This window comes from Brachyhypopomus gauderio, chromosome 9, assembly GCF_052324685.1.
Source record: "Brachyhypopomus gauderio isolate BG-103 chromosome 9, BGAUD_0.2, whole genome shotgun sequence".
Taxonomy (NCBI): Eukaryota; Metazoa; Chordata; class Actinopteri; order Gymnotiformes; family Hypopomidae; genus Brachyhypopomus; species Brachyhypopomus gauderio.
In genome coordinates, this window is record NC_135219.1 from 25,937,216 (window position 1) to 25,960,263 (window position 23,048).

The 23,048-nt window shown below is 40.1% G+C and overlaps 1 protein-coding gene and 1 long non-coding RNA gene across 6 annotated transcripts in view; one reads left to right on the plus strand and one right to left on the minus strand.

Moving 5' to 3' along the window:
* The window catches only part of LOC143523582 (brain-enriched guanylate kinase-associated protein), a 104,194-nt gene that overhangs the window by 39,816 nt on the left and 41,330 nt on the right, over window positions 1-23,048 (plus strand). For 2 of the 4 annotated variants that reach the window (XM_077018135.1, XM_077018137.1), the window contains exon 2: window positions 17,413-17,610. The exons of 1 other annotated variant lie outside the window; for it this stretch is intronic. In XM_077018135.1, coding sequence (XP_076874250.1) covers window positions 17,586-17,610 — 25 coding nt within the window. In that variant the 5' untranslated portion in view covers window positions 17,413-17,585. Of the gene's footprint in view, window positions 1-17,409; window positions 17,611-23,048 lie in introns of all 4 variants that reach the window. One more of the 4 variants, XM_077018136.1, reaches the window with a different exon arrangement.
* The window catches only part of LOC143523586 (uncharacterized), a 48,815-nt gene that overhangs the window by 7,892 nt on the left and 17,875 nt on the right, over window positions 1-23,048 (minus strand). The window lies entirely within an intron of this gene.

Here is a 23,048-nt window from a genome sequence, read left to right on the forward strand (position 1 = left end):
TTTGAACATTTATTAATTAATCTGGTCACGGTGGTAAATACATATTTTGGTCGACGGTATTAGGTCACTGCGCGGATTCAGAACCCTTTGGTAATGAGACTCATTCAACAATATTTCATCTGTTTCTGTTATCAAAATATTGGTTCCTGAGCAATCAGGATGGTGCCCCATTCATAATTCATAAATAAGCAGTGTATCCGCTACAAAGTGATGCTCTTCCTATGATTGTGACAGAAGACCCTCAGAGAAAGGGAATGAAAAATCTGCTGCTTTGTCATGCTACACATGTGACTTGAGTGTGTAGGCAGTGACTGAATTGATGTCATTCACTGGCCCTCATGTTCTCATGCCTTAAATCCAATTTGGAACCTCTGGTATGTTATGTATCAGTGCATCTGACACTGAAAAGTACCGCCACAGACTGTCCAGGAGCTCATTGATATCCAGATCCAGGTCTGGGAGAAGATCTCCCAGGACATTAGACAGTGTAGCTCCAATTAAAACAAAATTAATTAGGGAGAAAAAGCTATCACCATGGTATGACGAACACACTCGTCTTCTAAAACAGGCAGCTCGAGCAGCGGAGCGAAAATGGAAATCCAGCTCACTAGAAGTGTTTAGAATCACATGGAAAGACGCCATAGTCAAATATAAACATGCCCTAATAAAAGCTAGAGCCGCATACTATTCGACACTAATAGAAAACAACAAGAATAACCCTAGATTTCTCTTCGCGACGGTATCTAAACTAACAAGAAATATCAACGACACTAGTTCTAACACAGCACTTACACACACTAGCGATGAATTTTTAAACTTTTTCAATAATAAAATAGATAATATCCGACTACAGAGTCATAATACATCGCAGCCTAACCTCCAATCCAACCCCAGTAGTTCAGCTATTAGTAACTATGCATCCAAAAATATTACTGAGCTAAATATCTTCAATCCTATATCGCAAAAAGAGCTCACAACACTAATTAATTCGTCTAAGCCTACATCATGTATATTTGACCCAGTTCCAACCCGTCTATTTAAAGACCTACTCCCAGCCACTGCAGGGCCCTTACTTAATATGATTAACTCCTCCCTTAACCTAGGTTACATGCCCAAACAATTAAAATGCGCCGTAATTAGACCCTTGATTAAAAAACAGAATCTCGATCCGCAGATTTTAGCCAACTATAGACCCATTTCTAATCTCCCATTTATCTCTAAAATTTTAGAAAAAGCAGTTTCCAATCAGTTAAACCACTATCTCCAATCAAATAGTATCCATGAAAAGTTCCAATCAGGATTTAGACCAAACCACAGCACTGAAACAGCTTTACTCAGGGTAGTGAATGATCTACTAATATCGGCCGATAATGGGCTCGTTTCGTTCCTTATACTGTTGGATCTTAGTGCAGCTTTTGATACTGTAGACCACAACATTTTGCTGGATAGACTAGAAAACACAGTAGGTATTAAAGGAGTCGCACTCTCCTGGTTTAGATCATATTTAACTGACCGCTTCCAATGTGTAAGTGTTAATAATAAAACCTCTAAATCTGTGCAGGTTAAATATGGTGTCCCACAAGGGACAGTCCTAGGACCACTTCTATTCACACTGTACATGTTACCCTTAGGCGAAATTATGCATAAGCATGACATCAGTTTCCATTCCTACGCAGACGACACTCAGCTATATTTATCAGCAAAACCTGATGATTTAGGCGCAAACAGTAAAATTGAGAAATGTGTAGAAGAGATAAAACATTGGATGGCGTGTAACTTTCTAGCACTAAATGCCGATAAAACAGAATTGATAATAGTTGGGTCTAGGGCTGCGAGAGACAAGATACATAATGCAGCATTGAATCTACATTCTTTTACTATAACCCCCAGCGCAGAGGTAAAGAACTTGGGCGTCACAATAGACCCAGATCTCTCGTTCGATACACATATTAATAATATAACTAGGGTAGCGTTCTTTCACTTGCGCAACATTGCCAAAATTAGAAACATATTAAATATTAGTGATGCAGAAAAACTAATCCATGCATTCATATCCTCTCGTTTAGATTATTGCAACAGTCTCCTAGCTGGATGTTCTGGTAAATCGATAAACAAACTCCAGCTGGTTCAGAACGCAGCAGCACGAGTTTTAACAAAAACTAAAAAGTTTGATCACATTAGTCCCGTACTATCGTCATTACACTGGCTGCCAATTAGATTCCGTATTGACTATAAAATACTTTTATTAACATATAAAATGCTGCATGGCTTAGCTCCAGACTATCTTAGTGAACTTATTGAACAATATAACCCAGCGCGTTCACTTCGCTCGCAGGACGCAGGGTTATTAACTGTTCCTAGGATCAAAAAGATCACAGCAGGTGGAAGAGCCTTTTCTTTTAAAGCTCCACAATTGTGGAATAATCTTCCTGCCTCTATTCGGGACTCAGACACAGTCTCAACGTTTAAAACTCGATTAAAGACTCATCTGTTTAGTTTGGCCTTTGATTAATCTGTTACATATTTACTACATCTCGTATCTTTTCTCCGAGGTTCACCTGGAGAGTAACATTGCAGTCGGAGCCTACAATACCAGCATCGCTGCTCCGACACGGAATGAAAGCCTGGCGTTCATCAACAGACATTTACAGTGACAATATCATAACCCAGAACTTTCATTTTTACCTTTACTTAGTCTGATTGTGTGATTTGTGTGTGACTTGTGTATTTGTCTGTATTTTGTGTAATCTGTGTGTTAACGGGCCGCCCAATGGAGGATGGGTTCCCTTTTGAGTCTTGGTTCTCCCGAGGTTTCTTCCTATTCCCCACTACCTTAGGGAGTTTTTCCTCGCCACTGTCGCCCTTGGCTTGCTCATTAGGGTTCTGGACCCGTAGTATTGTTAACCTTTTAAATCCTGTAAGGCGCTTTGTGACAACATGTGTTGTGAAAAGCGCTATACAAATAAACTTTGATTGATTGATTGATTGATATCCATCTCATCAAAGCTGTTAAATTGTGATGCACTGAGAATGTTAACTGCTTAATTACTCAAACTCGTTAGTTAACATTAAGTATTTATATACTACTCCAAAATTGGATGGCCTACAACATTGCCACGGTTCACCGGAAAAGAGAACTGTTATCAGTACAGTTCTAAAATATATTATTTTGGTCCAGTTTAGATCAAGACAATAATGTGAACCTTTTATGTGAACCTAGTAATTTTTTCATAATAAAAAAAAAATTATGCTACTTGGCACACCAAAACACTAGCACTTTCTCTTTTTAAACATAGCTACAGTACGTGTGTGTGTGTGTGTTTGTGTGTGTGTATCTGTTAGTTTCTTTCTTTCTCTGTGTGTAAAGAAAACCTATGAAGTGTGAGTCAGCCTCTCTGGGTTCCTGTTGTTGTGCCTGTCAATGTCAAAAGACACAAGGCAGAGTGGAGGTGAGATTATAGGCTGCACCTCCTATGTCTCTCCCTCTCTTTCTCTACCTTCATATTCTTCTAAAATGTCAGTCTCCTCCCCTGGCAGGCAGAATGCCCTCAACCTCTTTCACTGATTGGTTGTCTTCTGTATAATGTGGTGGTTCTGTGTCTGACCTGCCTGGGGCGTACCACCACAGCCTGGCTCATAATGTTGGGCAGTCTTTTGAGCATGTGATGGGAGTTGAGATTTACTGGAGAAATGGTGTTTTAGACTACTGCTGTCATTTAGAAACAGAGTAACAAAGCACACACATACATACACCACATGATGCCTCATGTAGAGACGGAAGAAAGGGACATATTCCCAGTCCTTTCAGTTTTACAAAATGATGATGCTGGGCACAATAAAATGCTAGAACTAGTTTTTCTTTTTAAACAAACATCCATGTGTATAGGACCACGTCAGGACCATGGCCACTTACCCATCTCGCCACCAGAAGTCACACTCTCCAGAGCTCTAGAGACTCATCTCCTCAGGTGTCTTCAAGTATTACTTTCTCCATTTAAACCAGCCTGTTTCAGCAGAACATTGTGAAGTATTGCATATCAACCATTGTTTCCTTAATCACTGTTTGCCTTACAATTTGCTTGCCCTTTGTATCCACAAATTCACTGGGCATGCATTTTGCACAGCCATTTTCAAGTACATAACATATTCTTGAGTAAATTTAGATCTTGGCTCTGGTTGGGCCATTAAAACCTAGATCTTGTTTTGGTGAAATCATTCCTTTGATGATCTGACTGTTGTGCTAAAAGAAAGCAATCAATCAATCAATCAAATTTTATTTATACAGCGCTTTTTACAACAGTTGTTGTCACAAAGCAGCTTTACAAGTGTCTGAGTCCAAGCCCCCAGTGAGCAAGCCAAGGGCGACAGTGGCAAGGAAAAACTCCCTAGTTTTTCTCACTTCATCTCAAAAATGAAGTATTTTACCTGAATCCTTGCATTAAAACTGACAGGTCTTAAGATCTATTCATTATCTGATTTATACCTATGACAGTCCCAATTTCAACTGAAGAAAGCCCCAAAGCATGATGCTAAGACATTCGTGTTTCAGTCTGGCTGGTGTGTGGGAACGGGGGGGGTTCTGGTTGTTCTGAGTTCTTTGTTGTTGTTTATTTAGAGGTAATATATTTTGCTATTTTGGTAAAAAAACTATAAAATAGACTATAAAATACTCCACATGGTTTTGAGATATTGGATTTAGTTTGAAAACTCTCAAGCAGTCGGGACACATGGTCTCGCACCCAACCAATCAAATTTCATGCATCACAAAAAGCTCTGCCATTAATGACCATTAAGCTTATTTCTTTTGACTGTGTTTCATTTGTTGCTGTGGCAATAACAAATAAAACCTGAAATCTAAATTGCCCAATACCTCACACAGTGTTAGATAAGCCAATTACATATGAAATGCTGATAGTTACATTCAGGTTTGCCAACTCTCACGCATTGAGCGTGAGTTACAATGAGTTACTAGTTTGCTCTGGCGCCAACCACTGGCGATCGATCGATCGCGATATAATACTTAATTTGTATCCATTTTACACCCCGCCCGGTAACAATTTACGTTCGCCAACCCGTCAACAACTTACGTTTGCACCCCCCGTCAACAACTTACGTTCCCCCTCCATCAACAATTTACACTCACCACCCCCTCCAGGTTCAAATCTCACTCCAAGCGATCTTGAAAAGTTGGCAACCCTGTACATTACATCTCTCCACCCCTCCCCCCATAATTAAGGGTACTACCTGCCTACCATTTGCATATATCTTTGCTGATGTAATGCGCAAGGGGTCGTAGAACATTTTGGAGACAAACACTGAGCATAGCTGAGAAGGTTTAAGGTCATGGTATTGGTCCAGGATCTTTAAACCAAAACAGATATTCATATTGAAACAGACACAATGAAAACATACACTGAAAAACCAAGCAATCGTTTCAAGTTTGCATGTCAGGTTTGCCCCACTCAGTGATACACTGGCACCAGAGCTAACTTAAAGGTGCTGAATAAGCATAAATACTCCAGTATTGTCATACACACTGGCACCAATTATGTGGAGTTGAGACAGTCAAAAATGACTAAGGATAATGTTAAACGAGGTGTGTGTGTGTGTTTTTTGCCCACCAGTCCACTCATATCTCCGCACACTGCAGGTGCTCCCCCTGTCATAACTTCTCCACTTCCAAAAACAAACATTTCTCCACTGACTGAAAAAAGTATTTTCCAGTGGTCGTACCCTACATTGATTTAACACCCATGGAAGCTCTTCCATAACAGATAAGTTGGGGTTATCCCCACAAATGTAAATTGTCAACTGAGCTGTGTCAGTAGCATTAGTACTCTCATCAACAGGAAAAGAAAAATAAACCAAAAAGCCATTTCCCTCTAGATCGGTGGCTATCTCAGCCACTACATTTCTGCTAAGGCTGATACTGGCAAATATGTGAATTTTTTCTGGACACACTACATCACATGGCCTCATGTCTTTGTTTTAATTTTCATTTCTGTGCTTGTTTTGGTGTGTTCATGCCGCCTGTATCAGTCCCCGCTGTGTGTAATACCCTGTGTTTGGTCTTCATTTTGGTTAGTTATTATTAATTTGAGATTTTAGCTTCCTAAATATCATAAGGATGTTGTGCTTCAGGCTCTGGTCACCCCACAACATAAGGGGGCTCCTGCCAGGTGGAGACCCCCACAAGGTCCAGGAACACTGCGATCCACCGCCAGGGAGAAGCACCTGCACATAAAACACATACACACACACCCACACAAAACACAAACGCGCACTAACGTCGCCTTCCGTGCCACACCCCGTAGCACGGGACCACAGCCGGTCCCCCCCCAAACACACCTTTAAGGTCAGGAGCATGCATGGAATTACATGTAACAACATTTCACAAGCATGCTAGGACACAACGAACACGCAAAGACTAGACAAAAAAAAAAACGTACAAACAATGAACGAAACGAGACTGGCGGCTTCCGAAAGCGGCTGGTTATTTTGTGACGGGCAGGGTGAGCGAAATAAAATGGAAGCGATCACGCCAAGTCTCAGGGGAAAAGCATGGTTTAATATAGAAAGTGCGCAAACCAAAAACCCGTGACATGATCCAAATTAAGGATATAATAACCAGCGGTCAACTGGTACAAAGACAAGACATATATAGACAAACAAACGACCCTCAGGTGAGACGGATCACGGGCTCCGCCCACCTGAGGGACGCACACTACGCAACATTTACAGGACAGATGCTGCTGTAGACGGGGGCGACCAGTAGGGGGCCCTGCGTACCGTGACACCAACTCTCCACTTTTCATAGTTTTTTGTCTTGTAATGGCACCTTCCACATTTCCACAAACAAGACTGGCAGGCTTATACTTATTAGAAATAAAAAGTTATTCAAGCTCACATCCATCTTGAAAACCCCTACATTCACTGTCCACTTTTCTTTTGGCCATGTTTGTAACAAGTTAAGTATTTAAAATGTTTGGAAGTATGCCTTTCTATAGTTCTGTTATTCTCTTTGGTAGATGTTAATATCATCTGGGCTTTACCTTGCCATAACATTCATGTTTTACTTGGCTGATCAAATCAAATCAAAGTTTATTTGTATAGCGCTTTTCACAACACATGTTGTCACAAAGCGCTTTACAGGATTTACAAGGTTAACAATACTATGGGTCCAGAACCCTAATAAGCAAGCCAAAGGAGACAGAGGAAAAACTCCCTATGATGGTGGGGAATAGGAAGAAACCTTGGGAGAACCAAGACTCAAAAGGGAACCCATCCTCCATTGTTAACACACAAATTACACAAAATACAGACAAATACACAAGTCACACACAAATCACATAATCAGACTAAGTAAAAGGTAAAAATGAAAGTTCTTGGCTTTGATATTGTCACTGTAAATGTCTGTTGATGAACGCCAGGTTTTCATTCCGTGTCTGAGCAGTGATGCTGGTATTGTAAGCTCTGACTGCAGGGTTACTCCCCAGGTGAACCTCGGAGAAAAGATACGTGATGTGGTAAATATGTAACAGATTAATCAAAGGCCAAAGTAAACAGATAGGTTTTTCGTTGAGATTTAAACATTGAGACCATGTCTGAGTCCCGAATAGAGGCAGGAAGATTATTCCACAATTGTGGAGCTTTAAAAGAAAAGGCTCTTCCACCTGCTGTGATCTTTTTGATCCTAGGAACAGTTAATAACCCTGCGTCCTGCGAGCGAAGTGAACGTGCTGGGTTATACTGTTCAATAAGTTCACTAAGATACTCTGGAGCTAAGCCATGCAGTGGTGTATATGTTAATAAAAGTATTTTATAGTCAATACGGAATCTAATTGGCAGCCAGTGTAATGACAATAGTACGGGACTAATGTGATCAAACTTTTTAGTTTTTTTAAAACTCGTGCTGCTGCGTTCTGAACCAGCTGGAGTTTGTTTATCGATTTACCAGAACATCCAGCTAGGAGACTGTTGCAATAATCTAAACGAGAGGATATGAATGCATGGAATAGTTTTTCTGCATCACTAGTATTTAATGTTTTTAATTTTAGCAATGTTGCGCAAGTGAAAGAACGCTACCCTAGTTATATTATTAATATGTGTATCGAACGAGAGATCTGGGTCTATTGTGACGCCCAAATTCTTTACCTCTGCGCTGGGGGTTATAGTAAAGGAATGTAGATTCAATGCTACATTACGTATCTTGTCTCTCGCAGCCCTAGACCCAACTATTATTAGCTCTGTTTTATCTGGATTTAGTGCTAGAAAGTTACACGCCATCCAATGTTTTATCTCTTCTACACATTTCTCGATTTTACTGTTTACGCCTAAATCATCGGGTTTTGCCGATAAATATAGCTGAGTGTCATCTGCGTAGGAGTGGAAACTGATGTCGTGCTTATGCATAATCTCGCCTAAGGGTAACATGTACAGTGTGAATAGAAGTGGTTCTACGACTGTCCCTTGTGGGACACCATATTTAACCTGCACAGATTTAGAGGTTTTATTATTAACACTTACACATTGGCTGATCTCAAGATGTTACAGCAATTGCTGCTTGTGGATGTTGGAATACTGAGCTACTAGTTATTTTGGTGTTAGTCTAGATGTCTGGATTTCAAAGCATCCACACTTCCAACATCCTTTTCGTATATCCTGTCATATTGGGGTTGCAACTCAAACAACCCCAATATGACAGCAAATCAAACAATACCCACAATAGGCCCCAACTAACACTTACAGAAAACACTAACACACAGAACTGGGGAGACATATATCTTAGAGCACATATGTCAAAGTCAAGGCCCGCAGGCCACAGCCGCCCGCTGGTGTTTTGCACGCACAAACACTACATTCCCCACAATACAACGGTAGCCCGCAAAGTCACTTCAGCGCACACAAGCGGCGAGGGTCTGCTCGGCGAAAATGACGTAATCGCAGTGGCTCCGCCCGTACGCAAGGGCGTCGTGCGCTGTCGATTCGCGAGGTTGTGCACCTCTCGAATTTTGTAACTTTGCGCGCACCAGCACATTAAACTTAATAAAGTTAAATATTTATACATCTATTGGAAATTATTCGAAATAATTCGCTTTTTATTCACATTATTTAATGGTTGTTTATTTTCAAAACGCCGGAACTTAACGTCTTCACGTTCTCTCATGTTTCATCCTGGAATTACAAGAGGCTCGTATTTGTTAACGTAATACAAGAAAACTGTTCAGTCAGACAGCTATTTGTTGTGAAACGAAGTTGTTACAATTTCAAGCATTTTTAAGTACTTTAGCCTAAATTCCAGCACTTTTCAAACCTTTATTACTTTATTCATTTAATGTACAGGACATGTTTTCTTTGAAGGAAGATTGCTTGTTGAAAAATATTTTCACTTGAAACACACTTTCACTTGAAAAATAAACATTGAACCAGTCCAGCCCTCGGCTTGTAGCAAATTTGGTTTTTTGGCCCTCGGTGTATTTGACTTTGACATCCCTGGCTTAGAGAGAAAGAAATACATGAATAAGCAAACAACTCAAGAGACCGAAATCTTACAAGTATTTACAATAACCAACAATACAAGAGACTAAATACAGGACTTAAATACACTGACTAAACAAGGAACCCAACAAGACACACCAGAAAGCAATAATGAGGGGCAACTTCAGTTTTTTGACATATGGCAGTATGCTTGCTTTCCAGAAAGCTTCCTGAACATCTTTTGCAGTCAAGTGCATACCTGTCAAGTTTTGTATTTAAAAATACGGGACATTTCCCGTATATGATGTCATCGCCTAATTTGCATAATCGGTTATTTGCATATAGCTGCAATCGAGGCTGTAGGAGGCTTTGGAGTGGCAAAAAGTGAAGAAACCACAAATATGTTTTGAACTACAAATGAATAAAAAAATAAAAATTTTCTAGTGGTATTTCTAGCTACAAATGGGGACATCTCCTGGGCATATTTCTGTGCCTTTAGCCCGCGTTTGTGCTTGGCAGATTGTTCGTGCTGACGGACATCGTTCCTTCCCCCATGAGAGACACTAAAATCACAGCTACATATCTTACAGAATGAGTAGTTATGCCCCTTCATGCTCCTCTTTAGCAAAGTAAATTCCCTGTCCCATTCGTCAAGGTACTTACATGTACGCTTAGCTTTTTAGGCAGGACTGCCTTCTCTCGTTAAATCCATCTCTGATTTGTTGTTCCAGGTTTGCTCCCACTGTCGACACTAAACCCGCGAGTTTTCAATTTTTATTTTTTTTAAAGCATTCATGTGCCGCGCCAAACAGAATTCTGTCACTAGCCTCGCGAGAACTGCCACCTGCAGTAGTTTGTGTAGCAGTTCTCGCGAGGCTAGTGACAGAATTCTGTATGGAGCGGCACATGAATGCTTTAAAAAAATTGAAAACTGAAAATACGGGACAAATACGGGAAAATAAAAATACGGGATGACGCCGGGACAGAGCGGTAAAATACGGGACTGTCCCGGCCAAAACGGGACACTTGACAGGTATGGTCAAGTGGAAGATTTTATATGCCTTTCTAGCAATCCTGTGAGCAACCGTCTCTGAAAATTTTCTTGGGTGACAGTCCCTGTTAGCTAACATTTCTTAATTATTATTATTATATTATGATTATATTAATTATTATATTATATTATGATTATGATTTGACTTATGATTTTTTGCAGCGTGTGAGGGTGCAAGACCCCGCGCTGTGGAGGAGAACGTACGAAAGAAGGAGATTTTCACCTAGAGAAATTTGAAATATAATCTATCGAGGTGATAAAAGGATAAAAGAAACACCAAAGCATCTTCCAAGAACAAAACCGAGAGTTTATTTTTAACTACAGCTGAAACTGAGCGGAACTTCAGCAGCGCACCGGTAAGGCAGAGCAACGGCTCTGCGTTTCTAATGGCAACAGAGTAGCAGCAACCGGACAGTTGTTAGCAAGCGCTAACACAACAAAACAACAAAAACAACAAAATAACGGTGCCGATACAGACAACTGACAACAGACAGGCAGACGGTTAAGGACAACATCACCCAAAAATGAAAAAAATGGTTTCCAATCGCCATTCGTTAAGTAGAACTTGCTTCCCTACCTACCAAACCATTGAGACTGTGTCTGTTAACCGTGGCAGGTATAGGAATAACAGGGCGATATGTTTTAAAAATCTAATTAAAATTAAATTAAATAATCAACATGAAATGAGCAGCAATATTAAGCTAAGGCTAGGACTTCTAAACATTAGATTGTTTGCATCAAAAGCTGTGATAGTAAACGAAATAATCTCAGATAACTGATTAACAGAGACATGGGCTAGAGTAAACGAATATGTAAGTTTTAATGAAGCAGCTCCTCCTGGATACAGTTATGTTCATCAGCCCCGTATCACAGGGCGTGGAGGTGGAGTAGCCACAATATATGACACAGATATAGGTTTTACTGTAAAACCAACCACCTCTATTAACTCATTCGAAGTTTTGATAGGTGAAATAGGCAATAATCTCATAGGCAATAAAACAAAGCTTAAACTAGTGACCATCTATCGACCACCGGGTCTTTAATTTGCTGAGTTTCTTGCGGAATTAGTCCTAACAATTGAAAGATTTGTAATTGTGGGTGATTTCAACATTCATTATGAAAATAAATCAGACCCACTGAAAACCGCGTTCGATTCAATCCGAGACTCAGTAGGTATAGCCCAAAATGTGACAGGATCTACTCACCGCTGTAAACACACCTTAGACTTAATACTTACTTACGGGTCAAACATAGAACATTTGGCAATTATCCCCCAAAATGACGCCATTTCAGATCATTCCCTACTAATATATTAAATAGCTTCATACGATTTACATCAGATGCGCCATACAAAAACCACGTGCACTATCACATCCGACACCGCAGTAACATTTATTAACATACTACCAGAGCTACCGAGCACTATGCCATTGCAGCCCAATGAACAGGCAACACAACAGTTTTATTCCACACTCAGCAATACCTTAGACAGTGTAGCTCCAGTTAAAACAAAATTAATTAGGGAGAAAAAGCTTGCACTTTGGTATGATGACCACACTCGTCTTCTAAAACAGACAGCTCGAGCAGCGGAGATCCACCTCACTAGAAGTGTTTAGAATCGCATGGAAAGATGCCGTAGTCAAATATAAACATTCCCTAATAAAAGCAAGAGCCTCATATTATTCGACACTAATAGAAAACAACAAAAAAACCCTAGATTTCTCTTTGCGACTGTATCAAAACTAACAAGAAATATCAATGACACTAGTTCTAATACGGCACTTACACACACTAGTGAGGAATTTTTAAACTTTTTTAGCAATAAAATAGATATTATCTGACTACAGAGTCAAAATACATCACAGCCTAACCTCCAATCCAACCCCAGTAGTATAGGTATTAGTAACTACGCATCCGAAAATATTACTGAGCTAAATGGCTTCGATCCTATATCGCAAAAAGAGCTCACAACACTAATTCATTCGTCTAAGCCTACATCATGTATATTCGACCCAGTTCCAACCCGTCTATTCAAAGACCTACTCCCAACTATTGCAAGGCCCTTACTTAATATGATTAACAATTCCCTTAAACTAGGATATGTGCCCAAACAATTAAAATGCGCCGTAATTAGACCCTTGATTAAAAAACAGAATCTCGATCCACAGATTCTAGCCAACTATAGACCAATTTTTAATCTCCCATTTATCTCTAAAATTCTAGAAAAAAGCAGTTTACAATCAGTTAAACCATTATCTCCAATCAAATAGTATCCATGAAATGTTCCAATCAGGATTTAGACCAAACCACAGCACTGAAACAGCTTTACTCAGGGTAGTGAATGATTTACTGATATCGTCAGATAATGGGCTCATCTCGTTCCTTATACTGTTAGATCTTAGCGCAGCTTTTGATACTGTAGACCACAACATTTTACTGGATCGACTAGAAAACACAGTAGGTATTAAAGGAGTTGCACTCTCCTGGTTTAGATCATATCTGACCGACCGCTTCCAATGTGTAAGTGTTAATAATAAAACATTAAATCTGTTCAGGTTAAATATGGTGTCCCACAAGGGACAGTCCTAGGACCACTTCTATTTACACTTTACATGTTACCCTTAGGCGAGATTATGCATAAGCACGACATCAGTTTCCACTCCTACGCAGACGACACCCAACTATATTTATCGGCTAAACCCGATGATTTAGGTGTAAACAGGAAAATCGAGAAGTGTGTAGAAGAGTTAAAACATTGGATGGCGTGTAACTTTCTAGCACTAAATCCAGATAAAACAGAGCTAATAATAGTTGGGTCTAGGGCTGCGAGAGACAAGATATGTAATGTAGCATTGAATCTACATTCCTTTACTATAACCCCCAGCGCAGAGGTAAAGAACTTAGGCATCACAATAGACCCAGATCTCTCGTTCGATACACACATTAATAATATAACTAGGGTAGCGTTCTTTCACTTGCGCAACATTGGTAAAATGAGAAACATTAAATACTAGTGATGCAGAAAAACTAATCCATGCATTCATATCCTCTCGTTTAGATTATTGCAACAGTCTCCTAGCTGGATGTTCTGGTAAATCGATAAACAAACTCCAGCTGGTTCAGAACGCAGCAGCACGAGTTTTAACAAAAACTAAAAAGTTTGATCACATTAGTCCCGTACTATCGTCATTACACTGGCTGCCAATTAGATTCCGTATTGACTATAAAATACTTTTATTAACATATAAAACACTGCATGGCTTAGCTCCAGAGTATCTTAGTGAACTTATTGATCATTACAATCCAGCACGTTCACTTCGTTCACAGGGTGCAGGCTTATTAACTGTTCCTAGGATCAAAAAGATCACAGCAGGTGGAAGAGCCTTTTCTTTTAAAGCTCCACAACTGTGGAATAATCTTCCTGCCTATTGTTAACCTTATAAATCCTGTAAAGCGCTTTGTGACAACATATGTTGTGAAAAGCGTTATTACTAATATATTTGATTTGATTTGATTACATTCAAACTAAGACAATGGCAACCTGAAAACCTATTACTATCTTCTTGATGCCTGTTTTCTCCTGTTTTGTGGGCCTGAAGAAGAATTTTAATTTTCATTGTGCCAGGTAGCTTTCATTTTTATGCCTTTTGGAGAGTTCATCTTAAAGTTGCTTAACTGTTTATAGGTGCAGGGAATCCTAACTTTTTTATGCCACTGTATACTTTAATTAATAACAGGATTTAACATTGTGAGAGGAAGACAGAAAACATTGATGCTTTTACATCTAATCTTAAATCATAATCTTATTTTTGTCTGGCCTTTATGTGGTGTATTATAATTCTGTGGTTTTATAGTATTTATAATTTACAAAAGCTATAGTTACAAAAGCAGAACTCAAAATCGTCCTGAAGACCAAAACCAGTGTTTTTAGAATACTATGCACTTTATCAGTATGTTTTATGTGCATTATGAGAAGTAATTTAATTACAATTTTTTGCCTTTAATCAGTCCTTTTTGTGTGTTTATTGATTCTTGGAAAAATATATGGGAAGCTTGCTCACAAAGGTTAGGTTTCAAGGTGTGCAGGGAAACTAATATTAAGAATGCTAGCTAAATGATAGCAACTCTCAATCCTGTGCCATATTGGAGAGACGGGCATGTTTTGGATGGCTTTGTTTTTTTACTTACTGCTCAGTTTTTACTGGAAAAACTTATATTAATATATTTAATATTAATATATTAAATATTATATATATTAAATATTCTGTGTGTCATATAAGAATTGCATCCACTGCCTGTAACCATGGGCATCAAGTTTCCTCTGAAGAAAAAGCAAAACAATTTATAAATGCTCTGCTATGCTTGTAAATTTGCAAGTATGCATGCGTAATGGGTACATTCCTTATATAACATTGACATTTCTGCTATTGAATGGGTTGATGTTGGCCACCATTTTATCCCCCAAAATGGCATACTAATATTTCTAACAGTATTTTAATTTCATAATACATTTACAAAAGTTAACTTTTGGAGTAAATGAATGGCACATATTAGACTTAATCTACAAATATGACTGCTTTGGTTCTGCTTACTATGCAGTACATTCTTACATGCTCTTAAAGTTCTGGCAGTCATATGAGGGCAAACATTTCTGCCCACTGCTTGTTAACTAATCTTGTTGAATTTTCATGTGGCTGTTTTTGTGACACTTTGAACAACATTTTATGTATTTTAATTTTAATAATTTTACTTTCATTCAATTATTTTGTATTAGTTTTACTATACATATACAGTGCCTCCAAGTAGTATTCAACCCCCTGCAGATTTTGCAGGTTTACACATTTGGAGATAATTTAGCCTTGTGACATTTAGACTCTAGATCAGCCTGGATGTGTGAAATGCACTGCAGCAAAAAATATTTAATATCTTAGTTCATTCTTTTTTTTATTACTGTGAAAAGTTCAATCAGTGGGTCAATTATTATTCAACCCCTCAAACCACCAGAATTATTGGGTTCCCACAAGTATTTAGAAGTAATTTAGGCATAAAGAACAATGAGCTTCACCTGCTTGGATCCATTATCTGTTTTATCCCACCTTTTATGACAATAAAAGCCCCTCCCCAAACTTGTGAACAGCACTCATGCATGGTCAACATGGCAAAGACTAAGGAGCATTCCAAGGTCACCAGAGACAAAATTGTGGAGGGTCACAAGGCTGGCAAGGTGTACAAAACTCTTTCCAAGGAGTTGGGCCTACCTGTCTCCACCATTGGCAGCATCATCCATAAGTGGAAAGCTTATGGAACAACTGTTAATCATCCACAGCCTGGACAGCCTCTCAAAGTTTCCTCCCATGGCGAGGCCAGGCTTCTCCGAACGGTCAAGGCTGACCCAAGGACAAAAAGGAGGAAGCTCCAGGAACATTGGTTTCAATCAATACCATAAGTAACGTACTCCACCGCAGTGGTCTCCGTTCCAGGTGATAACCCATAAGGTAACGTTACTTTCAAAGCGTCATGTCAAGGCTCGTCTACAGTTTGCTCATGATCACTTGGAGGACTCCGAGACAGACTGGTTCAAGGTTCTCTGGTCTGATGAGACCAAGATTGAGGTCTTTGGTGCCAACCAAACCCGGAACATTTGGAGACAGGATGGCACTGCATACGACCCCAAGAACATCATCCTTACAGTCAAGCATGGTGGTGGCAGCATCATGCTGTGGGGCTGCTTCTCAGCCAAGGGGCCTGGCCATCTGGTCCACATCTGCGGGAAGATGGATAGCACAGCCTACCTGGAGATTTTGACCAAGAACCTCCACCCCTCCATCAAGGATCTTAAGATGGGCCATCATTTCATCTTCCAACAGGACAACGACCCCAAGCACACGGCCAAGAAAACCAAGGCCTGGTTTGAGAGGGAAAAAAAGAAGGTGTTGCAGTGGCCTAGTCAGTCTCCTGACCTTAACCCAAGGTCAAAGTCCACATGAGATGCCCAAAGAACCTAGATGACTTGGAGAAGATCTGCATGGAGGAGTGGGCCAAGATTACTCCAGAGATTTGTGCTGGCCTGATCAGGTCATATAAAAAACGATTAATAGCTGTAATGGCAAATAAGGGGTTTTCCACAAGATATTAAACCGAGGGGTTGAATAATAATTGGCCCTAATGTTTATGAATAAAATGTATTATACTTTACCTGAGCAACTTATATGTTAGGTTTGTATTATTTAATCATCTGTTAATAAATGCTGCTCTTGTTCAAAGATTGAAGGCGCCAACTCAGGGCCAGCGCCAGAACATATACAGTGGGGGGGCGTCAGAAAATTTCGGGGTGGCGAACGTAAGTTGTTGAGCGGGGGGTGGTGTGTAACGATTGTTGAGCGGGCGAGGGGGCGCCATGTAAAGGGGCAGGCGAGGGGGCGCCACGATTGTTGTAAAATAAATGGGTCTTATTATTTACATTGAGGGGGCGGGACACCTCGCCTTTCGCCCCCCCGTAGCGCCGGCCCTGCTCCAACTTATTTGCAAAATCTGCAGGGGGTTGAATACGACTTGGAGGCACTGTATAGTTTGTATATAATATATTAAACCATAACAGTTATTCCTATTACATTTTTTCTATTACTTGTATTACATCTCTTTTATCTACTTTTTAGTGTTGACTTATTACTGGTTTTGTTCTCTTTAAATTGGAGGTGTATTTGTCTCCATTTTAACATCTTACATTTTTGTAAGCTGCAGTTTAATTACTTGGAATTGCAATTGCAATTTCTTTGTGAGGTGCTATATAAATAGAGCTTGATTGACTGACTGATTCTTTATAGCAGGGATTTTTATATATTTTACTAATACTTTCATTTTGCAAATCTTTGTTGTGTAAGCAGGAGTCCCAGAGGTAACCAGTGGCCTCCACGAACATCGGGGGAAACATAAGAGTCAACAGCAAATAAGTGGCAAACCATAAAGAACACTTGAACAACCTTCATGAGAACTGGCATTCAGAAATAAACAATGAAAAAGATATATATCGGCAAGACGGCCCCTAAAACTTCTCGGAATGGTGGTAAACATCAGAAAAAGAGGTAAGAGGGGGAAAAAGATCATGGCTTCCCATACAAAGATCATGTCATCAACCATCATTTAGTGTTGCATGTGCATTATGTGATCATACCTTTGTAAATAATATGTAGTAGGTGGTGCAGGGAGGGAGTGGTATGAGGATGTATTTAATTTTATCTGGAGCAAGGAGTGGACCTTTAGAATGTCAGATATTCGGTTATTTTTATGTCTCAAAGATCATTCCATTGTTAAGCCATTCAACAAGCGCAAATGTCTTAAAATTAGTGCTGTCAATTTCAGATGCCGCGATTAAAAGTCCTCACCAGGATTTTGCTCAAGCTTGCTAGATTTTCTAATTAGCAATCCAGGTAAAATTAGTGGAATCAACACAATCCAGGAAGCCAGAGCAAAATCCTGGTGAGGGCTTTTAATCGCGGCACCTAGAATTGACAGCACTACTTAAAATACAATTGAACAGTTGACATTTGTATGCGGACATTGTTGTGCTTGTTAAAAAAGACATGCAATCAGTGAAAATCTAACTTTGTAAATTGTTTAACATTTTTATTAAGACATTTTTGATAGCACTATAGGCAATTGTTTAGCTACTTCAAAATGTATCTATAATGTAGCCTAATCTACAAAAAAATGTAGATGAATGTACTTCCCCGGATAAATAGGGAGGGTTGCGTCAGGAAGGGCATCTGGTGTAAAAAACTGTGCCAAATCAAATGATGTGGATCAAAAATAGAAATTCCATACCGGATCGGTCGAGGCCCGGGTTAACAACGACTGCCACTGGTGCTGTTGTCCAACAGGGCATTAGTGGATATTGGACTACTGTTGGGACAAGGAGGAGGAGGAGAGGGGGAAGAGGGTTCTGAAGATGAAGGAGAGGAGGCAGAGCAGGAAGGTGGAGGTTAGAGTCGGTACGTTGAATGTGGGCTCTATGACAGGTAAATGGAGAGAGTTAGCTGATGCGATGGAGAGAAGGAAGATAGATATACTGTGTGTACAGGAGACCAAGTGGAAGGGGAACAAGGCCAGGAGCATTGGTGGTGGCTTCAAACTCTTCTATCATGGTGTAGACAGGAAGAGAAATGGAGTAGGGGTGATCCTGAAGGTTGAGTTTTGTAAGAGTGTAGTGGAGGTAAAGAGAGTAAGTGACAGGGTGATCTGTGTAAAGTTAGAGGTTGATGGGGTGATGATGAATGTCATCAGTGCTTATGCTCCTCAGGTAGGTTGTGATGTGGAGGAGAAAGAATAATTCTGGAGAGAGTTAGATGAAGTTGTTTTGCAGGTTCCTAAAGATGAGAGAGTGGTTATTGGAGCAGATTTAAATGTGTGAGTTAGCATCCCTGCTAACTCACACACCTCTTTAACATTATCCTTAGTGATCTCAGACTGTCTCAACCCCACATCATTGGTGCCGACGTGAATAACTATCTGAGTATTTATGTTTAGCCAGCACTTTTAGATTAGCCCTGATTTTAGGTGCTCTAGCCCCCAGGATACACTTGACTATGGCCGCTGGTGTTTCTACAGGGGTCGCTACATTCACGTGTCGGAGCTGTGAGTCTCCTATCACCAGAGCTCTTTTAACAGGTCGCTTAGTCAGTGTATTACTGAGTGGGACTAACTTGTTTGACACGGGAACCTGAGCTGAACGGTGCTCAGCCCTACAGTTATGCCACCGAGACGTCACCCATTCGCCCCACTGTGAGGGCTCTATTGCCGGAGCTGGGGGCTCTCTAGCTACAGCTGTGCAAACTGGGCCTGCTACGCTAGGTGCTGTCAACTCTCTAAAGCCTGGATGTGCTCCTCTAAAAGTGAAATCTTCTCAGTCATGCTAATAATTAATCTACACTTATCACAAATAAAATTATCACGACTGATAGCAAGCTCTGATGTTATTGAGCTGTTAGCATCAACATTAATGATTTCTTTGCTGATACATAAATCATAAAGGAATGCTCACCCAGAATGAAGCAGCTATAGGTTTGGATCAGAGGAGAGAAATTTTGGAACAAATAGAGGTAAAGCGCAAAGAACACAACAGCTCACAAACACAAGTTCATTCCAATTGAAACGTTTGTAATCCAGGATATTGGATATTGCATATAGCTTTGACAAAACAAAATGAATCAGTAACAGACAAGAGCAAATAAAAATAAAGAATATGCCAAAAGAATAAATTAAATAAATAATCCAGTTAGAAGCGGCAGCACAGCGTGCTCTCACCGGAAGTAAAAAGAGGTATTGGAAAAAAGATTTTATATTAAAAAAACAATTTATATTCTCAGTTTCAGGCTGTTCCTGTGGCACCAAAATTTGACCCATCCTTTGTACAAGATGAAGGCAATTATTAATCTTGTTTTACAAATGTGCAAAAAAGTTCTAACTATGTAGATGGCTGAACCTATTTTGTCTACGCAGTCGTCCACTTGTGGCAAGGAAAACGCATCTGATCAAGTAACAACATTTACCTTACGATAATCTGTACAAAAACGAGATGGTTTAGGGACAAGGATACATAGCAAACTCCATGGACTGGTACTCAGGATGGCAAATTCGTTTTCTAGTAAATACTTAATTTCAGCTTGCATACACCTCACGCTTCAGAAGACTTACTCGATACATGTGTTGCTTTACAACAGTCCTTCTTATATAGTGGGGCGCGCCCCCCTGGGGGAGGGGGGGGGCGCATGTGACCCCACATTACACAAATTGTAATTGCACATTTACTACAGTAGATGGCAGTGGCGCTGTAATTGTCAGCCTGAGCTCGGGGAGTCAGCGCTCAAGAGACAACGTGGAAAAGAATTTAACAGCAATGAAAAGAAAGGCACAGAGAGAAGACGATAATGAAACCAACAAAAAAGCTAAAATGAGGAAGTGTGATGAAGCGTATGTAGCGCTTGGCTTCACCGTTACTAATGTGGGAGACGAAGAAAGATTGGTGTGTCTTGTGTTCATGAGCAACTGATAGATAATGTAAACTCAAAGACAAATGTTTTGCCCTACAATTTGATGAAGAGTAGTAGGCAGAGAGTAGTGACCAGGGTGGTGGTGGGGTGAGTGTGTGTGTACGTGTCTTTTTGTTTTTTTTTTTTTGTTGTTTTTCGGATGTGGGGCACAAAGCATTTTCTTCTTTCGGGGGGGGGGGGGGGGGGGCTTAACTGAAAATAATTGAGAAACACTGCTTTACAGGAGGGTAGTTACCAACATCAATGTCATGAACAATCTAAGGTGTCTGTGTGGGAATATCCAAAAATAAACCATGATAATTGCTAATCAATGTTTTAATATCCAAATTCTCTTTGGGCTCGAGATGTGACAAAAACAATCCAAATCTTGTAATACAGCAGAGTTGGGTAAACGTGCAGCTGTTACAGGCATGGAAGGAACAAGATCATCTTCATCCCTAGCAGGCATCAACGATACCACAGCAGAAAGCACTGATTTTGATTCATTTCGTGAAAGGAGTCCTTATAACATAGTTCATGTTACTGAGTTTTTCCAACAACCTGATACGGTCCAGAAAATGTTGCTTGTATCAACAACCCAAGTAAAGGCAACAAGACCAACACTTCAACTCCCTGAAATGTGTGAGCAAGGGCAGTTTTATCATACCTCTTTCATTTTGGTCTGTGCTTTCTGCAAAGTTTACTCTGCAACACGTCACTAACCAACGACCAATCCTTCAATAATTTGGGGTCCTCCATATGACCAAATACCAACTGAGCAGGGCTAAAACCTAACAACTCTTGAATGGTTTCCCTAACAGCAAATAAAACCAATGGTAGGCCATCATCCCAATCTCGACCTGTCTCAAGACAGTATTTTCGCAGCATCGCTTTTAAAGTTTGGTGAAACCTCTCTAAAACGCCTTGCGACTCCGGGTGGTAGGCACTCGAAACCTTGTGTTTGATCGATAGCCATTTTAAATCTGAGCGAAAATTTTGGACATAAAATTAGATCCTTGATCGGTCTGAATGATTTTTGGCAAACCAAATGTCTAACAAAATTTCAGCAAAGCTTTGACTACAGATTTTGTATTTAAAGTGCATAAAGGTATCGCCTCCGGAAATCTTGTGGTTGCACACATTATGGTTAACAGATACTAATTATCTGATGTTCTCGGCAACGGGCCTACGAGTGTGTCGAATAGCATGCCTATCACAGGTATCGGTTGAAGAGGAGCAGAGGGTATTTTCTGATTAGATTTTTCTTCACCCGTCAGGGGGCGGAGCAGAAAGTGAATCAGGTGGTAGGTCAAAGTTATAAATCAAGGAAGTAAGTGCTCAATTTCACTTAACACATACAAACAGCAGGCACGCCAGAGAAATTTTTTCAAACCAACATGTGTTGTGCCAAATTCTGTGTCCCCTCATTTGCACACGCATACAGACTCTACAGATGATATTAGGGAGTTACAGTGACGATAACTTAGTTCATTGAGCACTCTAGTTTTGTCCTAACTAGATATTTAGACATAATACTGAAGTAATACTGCGAAGTCATGTGGTCAGAGGTAAACTTCGTATAGCCAGCGTGTATTTCATTTAAAATAAACACCCTTGAGCCAATGTGGCTTTGGACATAGATAATGCCGTGTCATTTGCTGTGATGGATAATTAAAGTCTAGCTCTTATTTATGCATAAAAACGTAAATTGACAATATAATCTGTAGCGTCTTTATGTGCAGCTAAACGTGGGGAGTCGGAATTTGACACAACACTGGCTGAAAGCCAAAACTGTTGCACATGAAATGCTACAGGCACCGTTCAGAAACTGATCAGTTTAGTTAAATGAACAGTGAGTCCCCGCTTAACGATGGGGTTAGAGACTGAAAAGTAAAGCAGTTTTCGTTATTAAGCATGACCCTAGATTCACCGGTCCATCTTTAACCAGACCTGTCGTTACGCGGGGTCTCACTGTATTCAGTTCAGTAGATAAATGTGGCTTATAACCCGGTGCAGCTTATACAACATTTTCCTTTTTTTTTTTTACTTGGTAGGTGCGGCTTATATTGAGGTGCATTCTATAGTCCAGAAAATATGGTAATTGGCACGTATGACAAGTTCTACAATATGTTCACACGTCAGACTTTAACGCTGGCCAAAAAAATGTTGCAGAATACGTTTATAAGTTTTACTCACACCTAAATGACTGGCTAGCGCATCATGTGCCACAGCTAGAACTTGAGATCTATACGCTTCAGGCACTACAATTTGAATCACATATTTCCACTCTTGATCTGATCTTAGCTCAGACAGAAACCATTTCCGCATCCATCCATCCATCCATCCATTATCCGAACCGCTTAATCCCGCTAGTCGGGGTCACGGGGGGCTGGAGCCAATCCCAGCAATTCCAGGCGAAGGCAGGGTACACCATGGGCAGGTCGCCAGTCCACCGCATAGCCAACACATTTCCGCATCAATATCCCATTTTCCCA